Source organism: Prunus mume, linkage group LG7 (genome assembly GCF_029339155.1).
Source record: "Prunus mume cultivar Tortuosa linkage group LG7, ASM2933915v1, whole genome shotgun sequence".
NCBI classification, from domain to species: domain Eukaryota; kingdom Viridiplantae; phylum Streptophyta; class Magnoliopsida; order Rosales; family Rosaceae; genus Prunus; species Prunus mume.
The window spans coordinates 11,471,153-11,485,917 of NC_142704.1; the positions used below are offsets into that span (position 1 = coordinate 11,471,153).

Sequence of the window (14,765 nt, forward strand, 5' to 3'; positions counted from 1 at the left end):
AGAGAACAGAGATATATCGAGAGACAGAGGAAAGAGGGTCAAATTGGGGTCCCCTTTCGAGACCCACACTCTGAGTCTGTCTGATCCGGCTAAAGAGACACTTGTGCCTTTTACTCTTCTGTTGCCAAGGCTTTTTCTCTCTCTCTCTCTCTCTTTTTCTTTTACGACCTGTATAGTTTGAACTACTTTAGATTAATCTAACATACAGATATATAGGGATTTCAAACAAGGAAACATGCTACTTAACTTAAATCCGCAGATATAGGGATTCAAACAAGGAGAAGTGCTCACTGTTTTGATCAACTGACTTAACTTAAATCCGCAATTCTTCATTTGATTGAGGATTGTTGCGGTGCCTTGTGGTTAGCAATAACATTACATAAATGGGTTACCAAACGAATAACAGCTGTCGCTGATTTATATCATTTTATTAAAATCAGTTCTCACCACACAGAGCAGTGAGGGCAGTGCCAGTCAGCAAAAAATAATGTGATATGAATATGATGGCTCCAAGCTCCCAAGAGAATCAATTCAGTAAATTGACCAATGCCTCCTCCAGTTTATCTTCTTTAACCATATATTATACACATTAGAAATGAAATGAAAATTAAAAAAATACCCCATGCAAGTTGTAATAAGTGGACATTATCATCCATTCCATTCCATATATTGAGCCATAAACTACGCATAAATATATATACATGATGACAAATAAATAAATAATTTATAGGTAGGTACAGTTTTCATGGCAATGCAATGGTCTATTATGTGAAGATGCCTATGCATATGCGCTATTGCTTCAACCACTAATCATTGCAGTTATTGTTCATAATATTCTTCGGTTGCCGTTGCCGTTGCCAATATGCCAATATGCCAATATGCCAATTTGCCAATTTGCCATTGGCAATGTGAAAGAAAAAGCCAAAGTAAGATAAATGATTGGGCCATTACTTAATTTTGGAACAACCTACCGCTGACCACTCACCACCACTCACACATTAGTTTCCCAGGAAGGGAAGCCAACTCCACTTTACCATCTGTTTTGACTTTGCAATTTACAACTAAGAATCACCGACAAACCAACAATCCTGGGGTGCCAAGAAGCTCATCTCTCTCCATATTGGTTGCTGCTGTTAAATATAATCTAGCGATGCATACGCCATATATCAGATTCTCCCAAATGAATTCATCGCCCGACAAGAAGTAACCTGAGTAATACTAATAGATGTTGCGTTGCGTGCGGGTATGTCACTATGTCATCTTAGACCCAATATCCAATAGAAACACTTCTACTGTTAGGCAGTGCAAACAGCTTCCACTCCGCCTTCTTTTCTATACCTTATGTTTCTGCTTCAATTATGGTTATGAGGATGTATACTAATTAAATAATTCGACCTTCATCTAATATGTTTCTCCATTCATTAAGGAGTTGCAAGATGGGAAAGGATTATGCATGTAATCAAGAGAGGAATAGTGAATTTTTCGATGAGTGGGCTAGTTATATTTATTAGCTAAAATTTTAGTGATCATATATATTTTTTTTTCTACTTACAATTTCTAGTCTTTGTAAAAATAAGAGTTTACATTAAATCATATAAACTACGTTAGTTTATAGCTCAATTGACTAATTTCCAATCATTTTAAAAAAATTCTTTGGATACAAGCGATATTGGGGGAGGGAAAATTGAACCTTAAACAAGAGTAAATGTTCTTAACTATTTGAGCTACAAGCCCTTTGCAATTTCCAATAAGCTTTAACTTAAGACAAATACATATTAAATGCAACCAAAAGCCATATATTATCAAAATGAAAATATATGGGGGCAATTTCGTCAACCCAACACCTTTGAGCGTAAAAGCTTCTGTCGGCAACGTGCTATGGGGTGGTGGTCTCGCTTATGGGGTCAAATCAATACTTTCTAAGAGGAAATATTTGAATATCAATCTCATTGATATCATCGATTTCATAAGTATCATACCAAATCCCATCAATCGAATTGCTTTTTCGAGAAATACAAGACATCTAAGTTATACAAGCAAAGAGATCTATTGATTGATAAGAAAAAGAAAAAACGCGAACAGTGATTGGATTGATGATAAAATAGAATCCTTGGCCTCGAAGAGTAATTCGATTGATGATAAAGAAAGATAAGTCTCAGTTCAGTTCTCCACATTAACGACAGAAAAAAGGATTGATCAAATTCAATTGAGTCTGGCTCATAGTGAGTATTTATCAAAGAATGACTATGGTTATCAAATGATTGAACAACTGGGAGCAATTTACTTACGATACTTAGTTGACATTCATAAAAAGTATCTAATGAATTATGAGTTCAATACATCATGTTTAGCAGAAAGACATGCATTCCTTGCTCATTATCAGACAATCACTTATTCACAAATCTCCTATGGGGCTAATAGTTTTCATTTCCCATTTCATGGAAAACCCTTTTCGCTCCGCTTAGCCCTATCCCTCTCTAGGGGTATTTTAGTGATAGGTTCTCTAGGAACTGGATTATCTTATTTGGTCAAATACTTAACGACAAACTCCTATGTAGCTTTTATTACAGTATTTCTGAACAAGTTCATAGATAACAAGCCCAAGGGTTTTCTCGTTGATGATAGTGACGATATTGATGATGGGGACAATATTGATGATAGGGACGATATTGATGATAGTGACGACCGTGACTTTGATAGGGAGCTAGAGCTTCTAACTATGATGAATGCACTAACTATGGATATGATGCCATAAAAAGACCGATTTTATATCACCCTTCAAATTGAATTAGCAAAAGCAATGTCTCCTTGCATAATATGGATTCCACATATTCATGATCTAGATGTGAATGAGTTGAGTTACTTATCCCTCGGTCTATTAGTGAACTATCTCTCCAGGGATTGTGGAAGATGTTCCACTAGAAATATTCTTGTTATTGCTTTGACTCATATTCCCAAAAAAGTGGATCCCGCTCTAATAGGTCTGAATAAATTAAATACATGCATTAAGATATGAAGGCTTCTTATTCCACAACAACGAAAGTATTTTTTCACTCTTTCATACACTAGGGGATTTCACTTGGAAAAGAAAATTTTCCATACTAATGGATTTGGGTCCATAACCATAGGTTCTAATGTAGGAGATCTTGTAGCACTTACCAATAAGGCTCTATCGATTAGTATTACGCAAAAGAAATAAATTATAGACACTAATATAATTAGATATGCTCTTCATAGAGTTGTTCTTTTGATACTTCTTTATCCATCTAGTCAGGATAAAGTTGTTCTTTATCTTTTGAGTTGTTCTGCTGGATCGGTCATTCAAGACCTTTGGTCTCTACCCTGACTCGATGAAAAAACTAGGATCACTTCTTATGGCTCGAAATTGGCCATTTGGGTTTCGAGTTCTTCAAAAATTGAGATTTGTGATTGAATTTCGGTCACTAATATGAAATTGGGAGTGTTTCAGATGATATTTTACGCTCAAGGGTTTTAGGTTGACGAAATTGCTTCTTGCAACGTCAAAGAAAGTGACAAAAATACTAACTTGTCCTTGAATTGCTACATATACGAAACTACAATGGCAAAATTGACGAAATTGAAACAACAGGGTTAAAAGTGGTTGAACTACCAAACTACATGGACCAAAAGTGACTTTTAGCCATTCATAAATAATTGGATTTTTTTTGGACTTTTAAGAAGTTAATACATAGTGGACTATATTTGAAAGAAGGCAAATATATAAGTTTAATATTTTTTTTTTAATCCCAAGTTCCATTGTGTTTGTTTTTCTCATTGTTTTCTAGCCTCAGTGCTTCATGTGTATTTGAATTTGGTTGGAACCCTCTGGTAAGGAGCTTTGTTCTTTTTTTTTTGGGGTGAAAAAAAGTCTAGGAGGAGGGGAGGCTATCTCATAGGGCTATGACATACTAAGGTCTCTTTGAGGACTTACAACGAGAATCTTAGCCCTTTTTTTAGTTTTTATAGATTACCCAACAAGAAGGATTGTCGGCAACAGAACTCAAACTTAGACCTTGCTAGTGAAGAAAACGCTTCTTATCAACTCAACCAACCCTTGTTGGCGCTTTGTTGTTCTTCAATTCTATATAATTGGTCTTGTTATCAACGAATTTCCTTATCTTTTTCCGGAAAAAAAAGAAAAGAAAAAAAGTTATCTCTCCAAAAGCTGTAATCTATAGTTGCGGAATTGGATATATGGACACGGTTCTAAGATCACGCATGGAAGCACAACTTGAAGCTTAGAGCATGGATGGATTTAATGAGTACCAATAGCCTTCTAAAACATATTCAGGTTTTTTCCTCTAGGCTCTAGTTAGCGGATCTGGATCCTCTACTTTAATTTTATCTATCATGATCTGGGACTTTTGTCCTCCGCATACCACTTCATTAAAATTTAATTTAAGGGATATAAATTATACACATCATCTTTAAAATAAAAACCAAATTTACTCCTAATCAAAAATGAAAAAAAAGCCCCAAGTTGACTAACTTCAACTTAACGTCTCTAACAATTGTTTTTTTCTTTCTTCATTCTCCTTCCTTCTCAGCACGTCCCCTTCCCCCAAAAATCTGAGCGCTCATCCATCTTTTCTTTCACCTGTAAAAAAAATATCTCTTCCCATATATTATCCATTGCAGATGGCGAGGGTGGGTCCAAGAGTGATTCATTTACCATCCATGTGGATTTCATGGTTGATGCTCCTTTCCTTGCGGACTTGGTTACCATACCAAGCAAGCAGCTTGAACCGTGAACCATAGTTCGATGTTTTTTTTTTTAATAAGAAAATTTCCTTTCACAAGGCTATATTACATAACACTTACTAATTCCAACATAACTTGTTTTTGCAATGTCAAATGCTAAAATGGCTGTCATACCGAAGTTCTTGTTTATTAAAAAAAAAAAAAAAGAGCAAATGACAAAAGCTGTGTTATCTAATAATAAACAACTTTTTCATATAGCCTCTCTGCGCCTGCGAGAGAGTTTTTTAATTTAATTTTATTTTAGAATTAAAAATAATAATGGGTAATTGTGTTCTATAAAAATCGAATCTATTATCTGATTTTTCTTTTAATTTTAATTTTTTTAAATACAAAAAGTGTGAATTTACCCTATTATTCTCATTTAATTAATAATTTCAATTCTTAATGCTTGTATTAACCAAGGGCATTTTCTGGTATTTTGAATGTTTCATCATTCTCTACCTTTTGCTTTATATATATAGATAAATTGAATTCAAAATTTATAAAAGAAACCATTTTTATAAGTTTAGTTATTTACTTCCAATATATCTAAATATAAATAAGTTAAAGACGAAAAAACATCTGAAATATGAAATATGAGGGCAATTTTGGGTACCAAAAAAAACTCATTCTGATCCATCCCTACCCAACCTACCTCCCCTCCCTCCGGAATTCAATTCCCAGGAATTAGACCCTTGATTTTATGTGGGGCCCGCTTTGCCTTTCTTTCCCATTATGCAAATAAACAAAGGGGTAATCCGGAATGTGAAGGACTCGCATTCCAGTCCCACCCCACGTATGTTAACATGCCTTTATTGTTGTTTGTACATTGGTCTAGCTGATTGCCTGTTTCAAAGGCTGTTACGCCCCTGCATTAAAGGATCTTGTGTGTTCTGTTATACTTTCTAATTTAGTTTAAATGAGGCTTTCCCATCCATCAAAAGAAAGGGGAAAACAAAAAAGCTAGAGTGGATTCCCCACTCCAATTTTATCCACTTACAATATATTTTATAACTAAAAAAAAGTAGTGTAAGTAGATAAAATTGATGTGAGGAAATCATTATCCAAAAGGTAATATCAGTAACTACACACTTTTTCGGTATATAAATAATTCTATCAACCAGAAATTACAGAAGTACAGGGCATGTATGTCAGAGAACAGTCAGGATTGGAAACTTCTGTAGACAAAATGTCATCCTGAGCATTATAACAAGCCAACCAAACTGACGCACAATGTAAACAGAATCTTAAAATACCCTTTTGGAGAAGAGGGGGTTGGGGGGTGGTGTTTGGTGTGTGTGGTGGTGGTGGTGGTGGTGTTCTTCTTGTCTCAATTTCCCACCCAAAAAGTTGCAACAGAAATAAAAAAGATAACATCATAATAACACATGAAGGGATTCTTTTGCACAAAATCTTTGATCTAAACAATATGGCAAGAAAAAAGGAGGAGGAAATAAAGGCATGATGGTCATTCAAGTTCTGCACATAATGCAATGGAATATATTACCTGTCTCCAAATGCTCACTATTTTACTTTCATTTGAACTACAAGGCAAATATAAACCAAGGGGATATGTTCAAAGTCACTATTTTTCTACATGATGTATAAAAACAGATAAAAAAATCAATGGAAAAACAATAACAAAATATCCACCTTAAATGCGTCATTGGAATGTATTCCAGAGCCTAATAGTATTATTGCACAACAAAGAGTGAAGTTCTTTCATCATTAGCTGCCCCATCCGTGAGCATGACCACAAACCCGGAAGTCATGAATCATAACGGACTTATCTTTTTCGCTCTACACCTTCCAGTAGAGAATTCTAACATTTGCAATTCAATATACTATATGTAATCCTGTTTCTACTAATTTCTTGCAGGGGCACAAAACCAATCACTGTCTCACTTCTCCTACCTGTGGCCCTGGCAGATACTGGTTACTTAACAATCCTGGCAAACATTCATCTAAGTTTCTGGGTTCTTCAATTGCTTGGGAATTAAATTACCACAACTGAATGTAGTATTTAATGCATAAGATTTTGTAAGAGAGCACCTTAGTGTATCTATATACTCAGTACTCATGATTTTGCAATTGACTTACAATCCAAATTAATCTTCAATCTTAAATCATCATGTTCCTTTGACCTAGCGAGTTGCATTTGTCTTTGCACGACCAGAAAACGTGGAAAGGGCTACTGAATTCTTTAAGAAACAGCATGCAGTATGGAATGTGTAAGCAATACGGAATCAGAGCCCCACCTAAAAACAATCACATGAAAAGCAAAATTATTAAGAAACTGGTGAAAGATCAGTGAATAACTTGAAGTTTCTATAAATGAAAGTAAGAAGACCCTGAGGAGCAAACCCTAGCTGCCGCAGGAACAGCTAGGGGCAAGCTCTAGCTGCACCCTGAACTTGCCTTCATAAGTCAGTTGAATATAATCAGTATCATTTATTGGGGTTGCGAAAAATAGATGCTGATCTCATTAGGAACCTAGAATACCCATCTTTCTGGTTCTTTAAGTTCTACACCATCGAACCATGTTTGATGCATGTGCAGCCAAGTATAAGCATCCGGTACCTCTGACTAGTGAAGCCACAACAGATCATGAGTAAGACAATTACCACATTAAGATCTCTCAACGTTACCAAATTAACAAGGGACATGACTTTAAAAGGAAGGAAACACCCAGCTAAGGTTGTACCTTTGAACTCATCAGGACTGTAGTCAGAGAGCATCGCCGCTCATCATCTGCAACAATCAATCAATGTCTCATCAATACAAATCAGTGAAATAAAGAATTTTTAGTTTAAATGACATAATGACAAAGACAATATCTGTTATCTAAGGGGCATGGGGAATTCAAAAAACAATTCTATCATTCACGAATTTAGTTGCCCCCTTGATGAGAGTCCAATGAGAGGTTTCAAGGAAATGAGCTGAAAAGGAAAATTATTAATCTATTGGGACAGACAAAGGAACTCTGCCTAGCTTCAGAACTAATAGAGCTCATACACAGGTTGAATAGTAAACACTTTTCATTATCTTTTTTCTCTCAGCTTTGATTGATGTTTGGAGATTCGTCCTTTATTCAGATATTTACCTATTGACTAGCCACCATTTTTTTATCTGTTGCAATAATTAGCCACCAGTTAAACTAATAGAATATGTATTACTTTTTCTCTATTCTTTGAATAAATCTACTTATTGTGCCAGAAAGGCAATCTCACCATTCAATTCCCACTTATCAAACTTCACAAGCCATGTGTCTGAGCCAATTTGAGCTGAGGATAATCGATCCACCCATGTCCAAAACTGTTTTCCCTGCTTATCTCCATACGACTTTGCCATTGCATCCATGCACTGGTGGATAGGTAGCTCAACTCCCAAGGGATGGACAAAGATAGCTAATGGGTGCTAAAGAATTGGGGAAAAATAGCAAAACCAAAATGAGAAAGGATGCAATCTACCAAAACACAACTGCAACAGCACCAAAATATTCGGTCAACTTCTACAAAGTACAGAAAGCCCCAAAAAAAAAGAAAGAGAAGAAACGATTAGCACTTCAAGATCTGATAATTCAACCAAATCTCTGAGACTGAAGCCTCGTCAGCTTTAGGTTAAGTCTAAGGGAAGGTGGAGTCGATCATAAGTGGAAGTTCAAATATTGTCTAGAAAAGAAAGTTTTTGGTGTATTCAGAATTGAAAGCTGTTAGGGAAACATAGCAAAATCCTTAACGGTACAAATTTCATTCTCTAAAAGCATAAGTCTTCAATATAAGTTGGCAAGCATAAAATGGTCGTGCAACGATTCCAGTACTAAAGATTTAAATCAAAAACTTTTGAAAAGAAACCATATCCGAACTATCTGCGGTCATTCCCAGTCTAGGGTCATATTCCTAGCTAATCAACTGCATTCATGGCTACTGGTCTAACCTTTCCTTTTTCACTTTTCGGTTTGGTCATTCATCATTAAACACATTTTTTCACATATATTCATTAATCAGCGCTAAATCTTCAACTCCTGCAGCATCGGGTATTACTACAGCATTGCAACCTTAACTGCACGTGACCAAGACACCCTGAGTATTCAAGGCTAAAAATTTAGGTTGAAAGAATTCAGGTGCTTGGAGAATTAAAAGACCAAATGACACGGCAAGACTGTTTTTAAGTTTTGCATATAGAAGGAGAAAAAACATTAGAAATGACACTTACAAAGACTGATTTCAAGTTTTGAAAATACTGCTCAGATTTCTCCACTTCTGCACGCCGCCATCTCTCATAAAACAAATAGAACTTTACAACCTCATGTGCAGGACTAAAATTCTTCACTTTGCACTTTTGGAAATCTTTGAAATCTCTTGGAGATACATTTGGACCCAGATGAAAATTTCCAATGGCTTGTATTATCCCAGCTGCACATCTCTCTGTTGCATGAAGTATGTTGGGATTTCTGTGTGCATTTTCTGCATACCACTGCAACAATTCTTCTTTTGCATTACTGACCTGCGTGACGTTTGACATCATGACCATACAATTCAAATATTTTCCTTACAAATAATTTAAGAATATTATTATCCAAACAAAACGAAATAGGCAATGTTTATAACTTACAGACCATCACACCATACACTTCAGGAAGACTGAATAGTTCGGCATCATTTCCAGAGTCACCACAAACCAGAGTGTTGTTGGGAAGCTTCCCCTCAAGTTTGAATTTCTTCAACAAATATGCAAGAGCTTGCCCTTTGCCCGCCCCTTTTGGTAAAACGTCCAAAGCAATCCCACTGCTATAAATTATCTTCACATCTAACTGGCCAAATATATATGAAGATCAGAAACAGATATCACTGACATTGAGAAAAGATGCATTCAAGTAGTAATTTTATTTGAGGGACACCCTTTAGGGTCCCCTAAGAATTTTTTTTCAACGATTCAAACAATCTATTTTTTAAGTCTAGATCCATAGATCATCCTTGCAAAAAATTGGACAAATCATAAACCATTTCAACATCCAATTGTGTCCTACAAAATCAATGAATACGGTGCTTCAAGAAAATACTAAAATTTAAATATTTCAATTGCATGGTCAAATGATATTGGATTCAAGTGATTTTTTGTAGTGATGATCTTCGAATGAATATCTATAAAATAGCCAATTTGGATAATGAGTAGTATCAGTGAGAAATATAAGAAAAAAATTTCAGTAAGAGTCTGCCAGTAGCACTTCAAAATGAAACTGTCAATGCTCTAGCCATGAGGTTTATAAAGAAAATAAAATGTACTCTTACCCCACGTTTCTCCAACCGTTGTGATAAAACATTCATTATCTCCGATGCCACAACCTTCTCTACATAAAAGCTAACCTTGTGAGGTCGTTGCTCTCCCTCTTCCTGCAATAATCTCATATATGGGGGCATCAAATTTCGAAATACATACAAGTCTTTACCTTTAACTGGTAAATATAAGAACTTATATCGTGCTCACACTAGTTACAATGTGAGAATCATGACCCTTCTTTGCTTCGATTCAATACATCATATCAGCATGCCACGTTATGTATCTAAACTAGGGGCTACCGAACCGACTAGCTATGGGTTTAGGGTATTTCTCCTTCCAGTGTGGAGGACCAAAGTTTAATTGCCCCCTTAAAAATGGTACCCAAAAAAAAAAAAAAAATAATAATAATAACCTTATCAAAGGAAAAGTACCTGTGGAGTAAGTTGAGGAAATTTATTAGTTTCCTCAACAACAACGTCTCTATCCCACTTGTGATTCAGATTTTGCTTCCACCCATTATCAGGAGCCATAGCCTCACCATAACCATACATAATCTCAGTTCCCACAGACATGATTGTTATATCAGGCGTTAGCAATGGTTTCTCATTCCTCAATGGTTTGTAAGTGATTGGTGATCTTCCGGTTGAAAATACCAGCAGAGAATCATGGCGGTAATTTGCTTCCCACAGCGCGTTGAACCTCAGAAGAGAGAGATTTTCAGGCTCATCATGATCCACCTGAAAACAGTATCAGAATCACAAACCCATTTGTTTTTCTCTCTCTTTTTAATTATTGTTATAGGAAATAAAGCATTAGCTAATGAAGGAATGTAAGTGTGAAAATGTACCATGGTGTAATCAAGATCTGAGACTAGCATGAGACGAGCAGAGCCATTGAGACGAGAGTTCATGTGGGTTTGATTGGGTTGGGCGCCTTGGCTCACAGAGTTCTGTATTGTTACACAATTAGACGAGATTCATCGCTTTGTTGGTTGAAATTGAACACATAATCTGTACAGAACCATCTTTGTCAAAAGAGGAAAACATCAAACTTTGTCCTTCCAACTTTTGATAAGGGCTTTTTATCACAAATGGTGCATGAGGTTTGTCAAATTATCACTTTTGGTCATTTATGGGTTTTGTTTTTTTTTTTTTGATATTATTGGTCATTTATGTTTAGGGGTGGCATTTTAAACCGAAAAATCAAAAAACCGCAAAAACTAACCGATAATTTACCGCAATGAAACCGCAATCGCGTAAACCGAACCGTATTTGCGGTATTAAGAACCGAACTGCATTTGCGATTCTGATGTATTTGATTTTCAAAACTTGCGTTACCGCAAACCGCAAAGTATAACCGCACGAATGATGAAGTTGAATTTTACAAGAAAATAGAACATATGACAACTTGTAAGTAATCAGTTTATTTATGCTAATGTTATTTATGCTTCTTCTTATAATAAAATGTACTAAACTATGTTGTTTTATTTATAAATATCATTGGTGCTCAAACAACACAACGAGATTCTTCAAATCCACTCACCACCAACACTTGAGTTTGTAACATTGGTGCATTGCATTTTCCTTTTAGTTTGTAATATTAATTAACTTTGAATTGGATTTTTCTTTTTTGTTGTAACTTTAATTCATTTTGCTTTACATTTTCCTTTTGGTTTATAACTTTAAAGGATTTGGAATTGGAATGCTTGAGAAATTTAACTTTAATTGGAATGCTTGGAATTGTAACTTTAATTTTCTTAGGTTGTGAATGCTTGAGAAGTTGAGGAGATTGTGAATTTATATATGTTTGAGAAATTGAGGTTGTGTATTTATTTATTTAGGTTGTGAATTTATATTTTTGTGAATGCTTGAGAACTTGCGGTTTTAAACCGTAAAACGCGGTCGGTTTGCGGTTTCAAAAATCACCAAACCTCAAATAGTCGGTCGGTTTGCGGTTTGAGTAAAAATTCGCGGTTACCGAACCGTAACCACCCCTATTTATGTTATACCTCACACATCAATTTGATCCTGCTGTCACGTTCCGTCAAAATTTTCAGTTAGATTGCTGATGTGGATTCTATGTGGATTAAACAATGTTTTAAATATTTTGAGTTTTATCACAAACAGTCTTTGAGGTTTGCAAAATTATCACCTTTGGAACTTTATATATATTTTTTGACATTATTGGTCCTTATGTTACACCTCACACATCAATTTGATCCCACCATGAGATTTTATTAATTTTTTTTTTATTAAATTACTAACATGACACATATGTGGTGCACACATAGCCAATGAGAAAATGTCAAGTGGATCTAAATGAAGAAATGTTTATAATAATAATAAAAAAAGTTTAACATTTAAAATCTTTTAAAAATTATTTTTAAAAAGAGAGAAAATTTTCAAAACATACATTTTTTATTCAAATCCACTTGGCATGTTATTAATGGACATGTTTGCTTCACATACATGTCGTGTAAAATCCGTTAGGTTTTGTTGAAAAACCGTAAACCCTTTAAAAATTAGTTTAACATTTAAAATATTTTGTTTTAAAAAATTTAAAAAAAGAGAAAAGTTTAAAAACATAAATGTTTTTTTTTTCAAATCCACTTGACATGTTATTATTGAACATGTAGGCTCCACATATATGCCACGTCAAATCCGTGAGGTTCTTTTGAAATTTTCATCAATTTAACATAAATTTCAACATAACCTAACATATTTAACGTGACATGTATATAGAGTTTACATGTCCAATAATAACATGTCAAGTGGATTTGAATAAAAAAAACAAATTATGTTTTGAAAATTTTCTCTTTTTTTAATTAAATTTTTTCTAAAATATTTTAAATGTTAAACTATTTTTTAAAAAAAATATAAAGGACCAATAATGTCAACAAAAATAAAAATAAACGACCAAAGGTGATAATTTCACAATTTATAATAAAACCTAAAATGTTTAATCTATTTGGCGTCCATGTCAGCAATCTAAAGAAAATTTTTGATGGAACGTGACGGTGGCACCAAATTGATGTGTGAGGTATAATATAAGGGACCAAGAATGTCAGAAAAAACATAAATGACCAAATGTGATAATTTGGCAAACCTCATGGACCATTTGTGATAATAACCCTTTAATAAATTCAAGTTTAAAGTGTTGCTCCCCTGAATTTCAATTTGCCCTCTGTTGTAAATGATGGATGGCACACATATTGAAAATGAGAAGCAATATTGTGTGAAATACCATGTTTTACGGGAAGTTGAAGATTTATAGGCATCAAAACTCGTTGGAAATACTTTGTAGTCAGGGGCAAGTTGAATCCAAAGCGAGGATTAATTCCACCTTTTGGGTGTGAGGACATCTCGTAGTATTTACCAAAAGAAAAAAGAAGAAGACTTATAGGCTTAGTCACTATTCACAAATAGTAAGAAGCAATTATGAGTTAATGTTTTAGAATGAATGCTTAGTTATGAAGCATATATCATCTGCATATAAATAAAGGCAATCTTCACGCTTTTAAGAGACACCAATCCGAACAGAAAAGAGAGAGAGAAATTTGAGAGTTAGAAAGCTTTATCTAAGTGAGAAAATTCTATCAGTGTAAAACCACACGAGCAAATACAATTCCACCCTAATATTCAGTGGTACTTTCATACTCTGCCTATTTTATAACATGTTATCAGCACGATAGTTTCTTTTCTTTACCTCTAAATTTTTCCAGCTAAACACTATGTTGTTATTTCTCTATCTCCTCTTTGTCATATGTCTACTCTCACTTTACTACTACGATGACATGCAAACTTTCTTATTCTCTGTCATATGTCTATTCGTGGTTATTTAATTTATTTTTCGTACTGTAATTTGGAATGGTGCTGTTTTATCCCCCTTCCTATTATTATATGGTGGTGTAGTTCCATTGCCTTTACACAGCCGAAATATGGCCATTTCGTAGCTCTCAAACACCCTCACACAGCTGCTCAGGTGGCTCAACTCTTTATCAAGGAGATTTTTCGTCTTCACGGTCTACCTCACACCATAGTGAGTGACCGTGATCCTACTTTCCTGAGCCAGTTTTGGACAGCCTTCTTTCACTCACAGAGGACCAAGCTTTGCCACAACTCTGCATATCATCCCCAGTCCAATGGCCAAACTGAGGTCTTGAACCGTACCCTTGAGCATTATTTGCGTTGTTTTGCAGGGGATAAACCCACTAGCTGGTCCACATGGCTCCTATGGGCCGAATAGTGGTATAATACTACATACCATTCTGCCATTCAACCTCATGAAGCCATCTATGGGAAACCACCTCCAACTATTCAATCTTACATTCCCGGCACTTCCGCAGTTGACGCCGTGAATACTACACTCCAGGACAAGGACACCATTCTTCGCCAACTCCATCTCACTTGCAAGTAGCTCAACAACTGATGAAACATTTCGCCGATTGACACCGTACTAAATAGGAGTTTCAACTTGGCGACTGGGTTTTTGTCGCCTACAATCGTATCGTCAGGCGACCATTCGTAATCCCCAACTGTCTCCCAGATACTATGGTCCATTTCAGGTGCTTTCTCGGGTGGGTTCGGTAGCCTACAAATTGTTGAGAGTGTTTATCCCACATTGAAATGTTAAGGGACCTAGCCTGGGTTTATAAGGAGTTGGGCTACTCCCCTCATTGCCAATTGGTTTTGGGGTGGAACCTCAACTTCCTTCATGATATCAGA

General features: G+C 35.3%; 1 protein-coding gene across 2 annotated transcripts; it reads right to left on the reverse strand.

Annotated features, from left to right (window-relative positions):
* Positions 1–6,720: 6,720 nt before the first annotated feature.
* LOC103336602 (sucrose-phosphatase 2-like) lies at positions 6,721–11,145 on the reverse strand. 2 transcript variants are annotated; one of them, XR_016121920.1, is made up of 9 exons: positions 10,889–11,145; positions 10,473–10,778; positions 10,053–10,154; positions 9,380–9,574; positions 8,977–9,267; positions 7,992–8,178; positions 7,466–7,512; positions 7,180–7,347; positions 6,721–7,019 (listed from the first exon to the last, which is right to left on the reverse strand). XR_016121920.1 is itself a non-coding variant. In XM_008239660.3 (8 exons), exons 1-8 carry the CDS (start codon positions 10,949–10,951, stop codon positions 7,255–7,257), a joined length of 1,284 nt encoding a protein of 427 aa, XP_008237882.2. In that variant the 5' UTR covers positions 10,952–11,145; the 3' UTR covers positions 7,021–7,254. The 2 variants fall into 2 exon arrangements, 1 of the variants encoding a protein (XP_008237882.2); XM_008239660.3 differs by lacking the exon at positions 6,721–7,019 and having other exon boundaries at positions 7,021–7,347.
* Between the last annotated feature and the right edge of the window lie 3,620 nt (positions 11,146–14,765).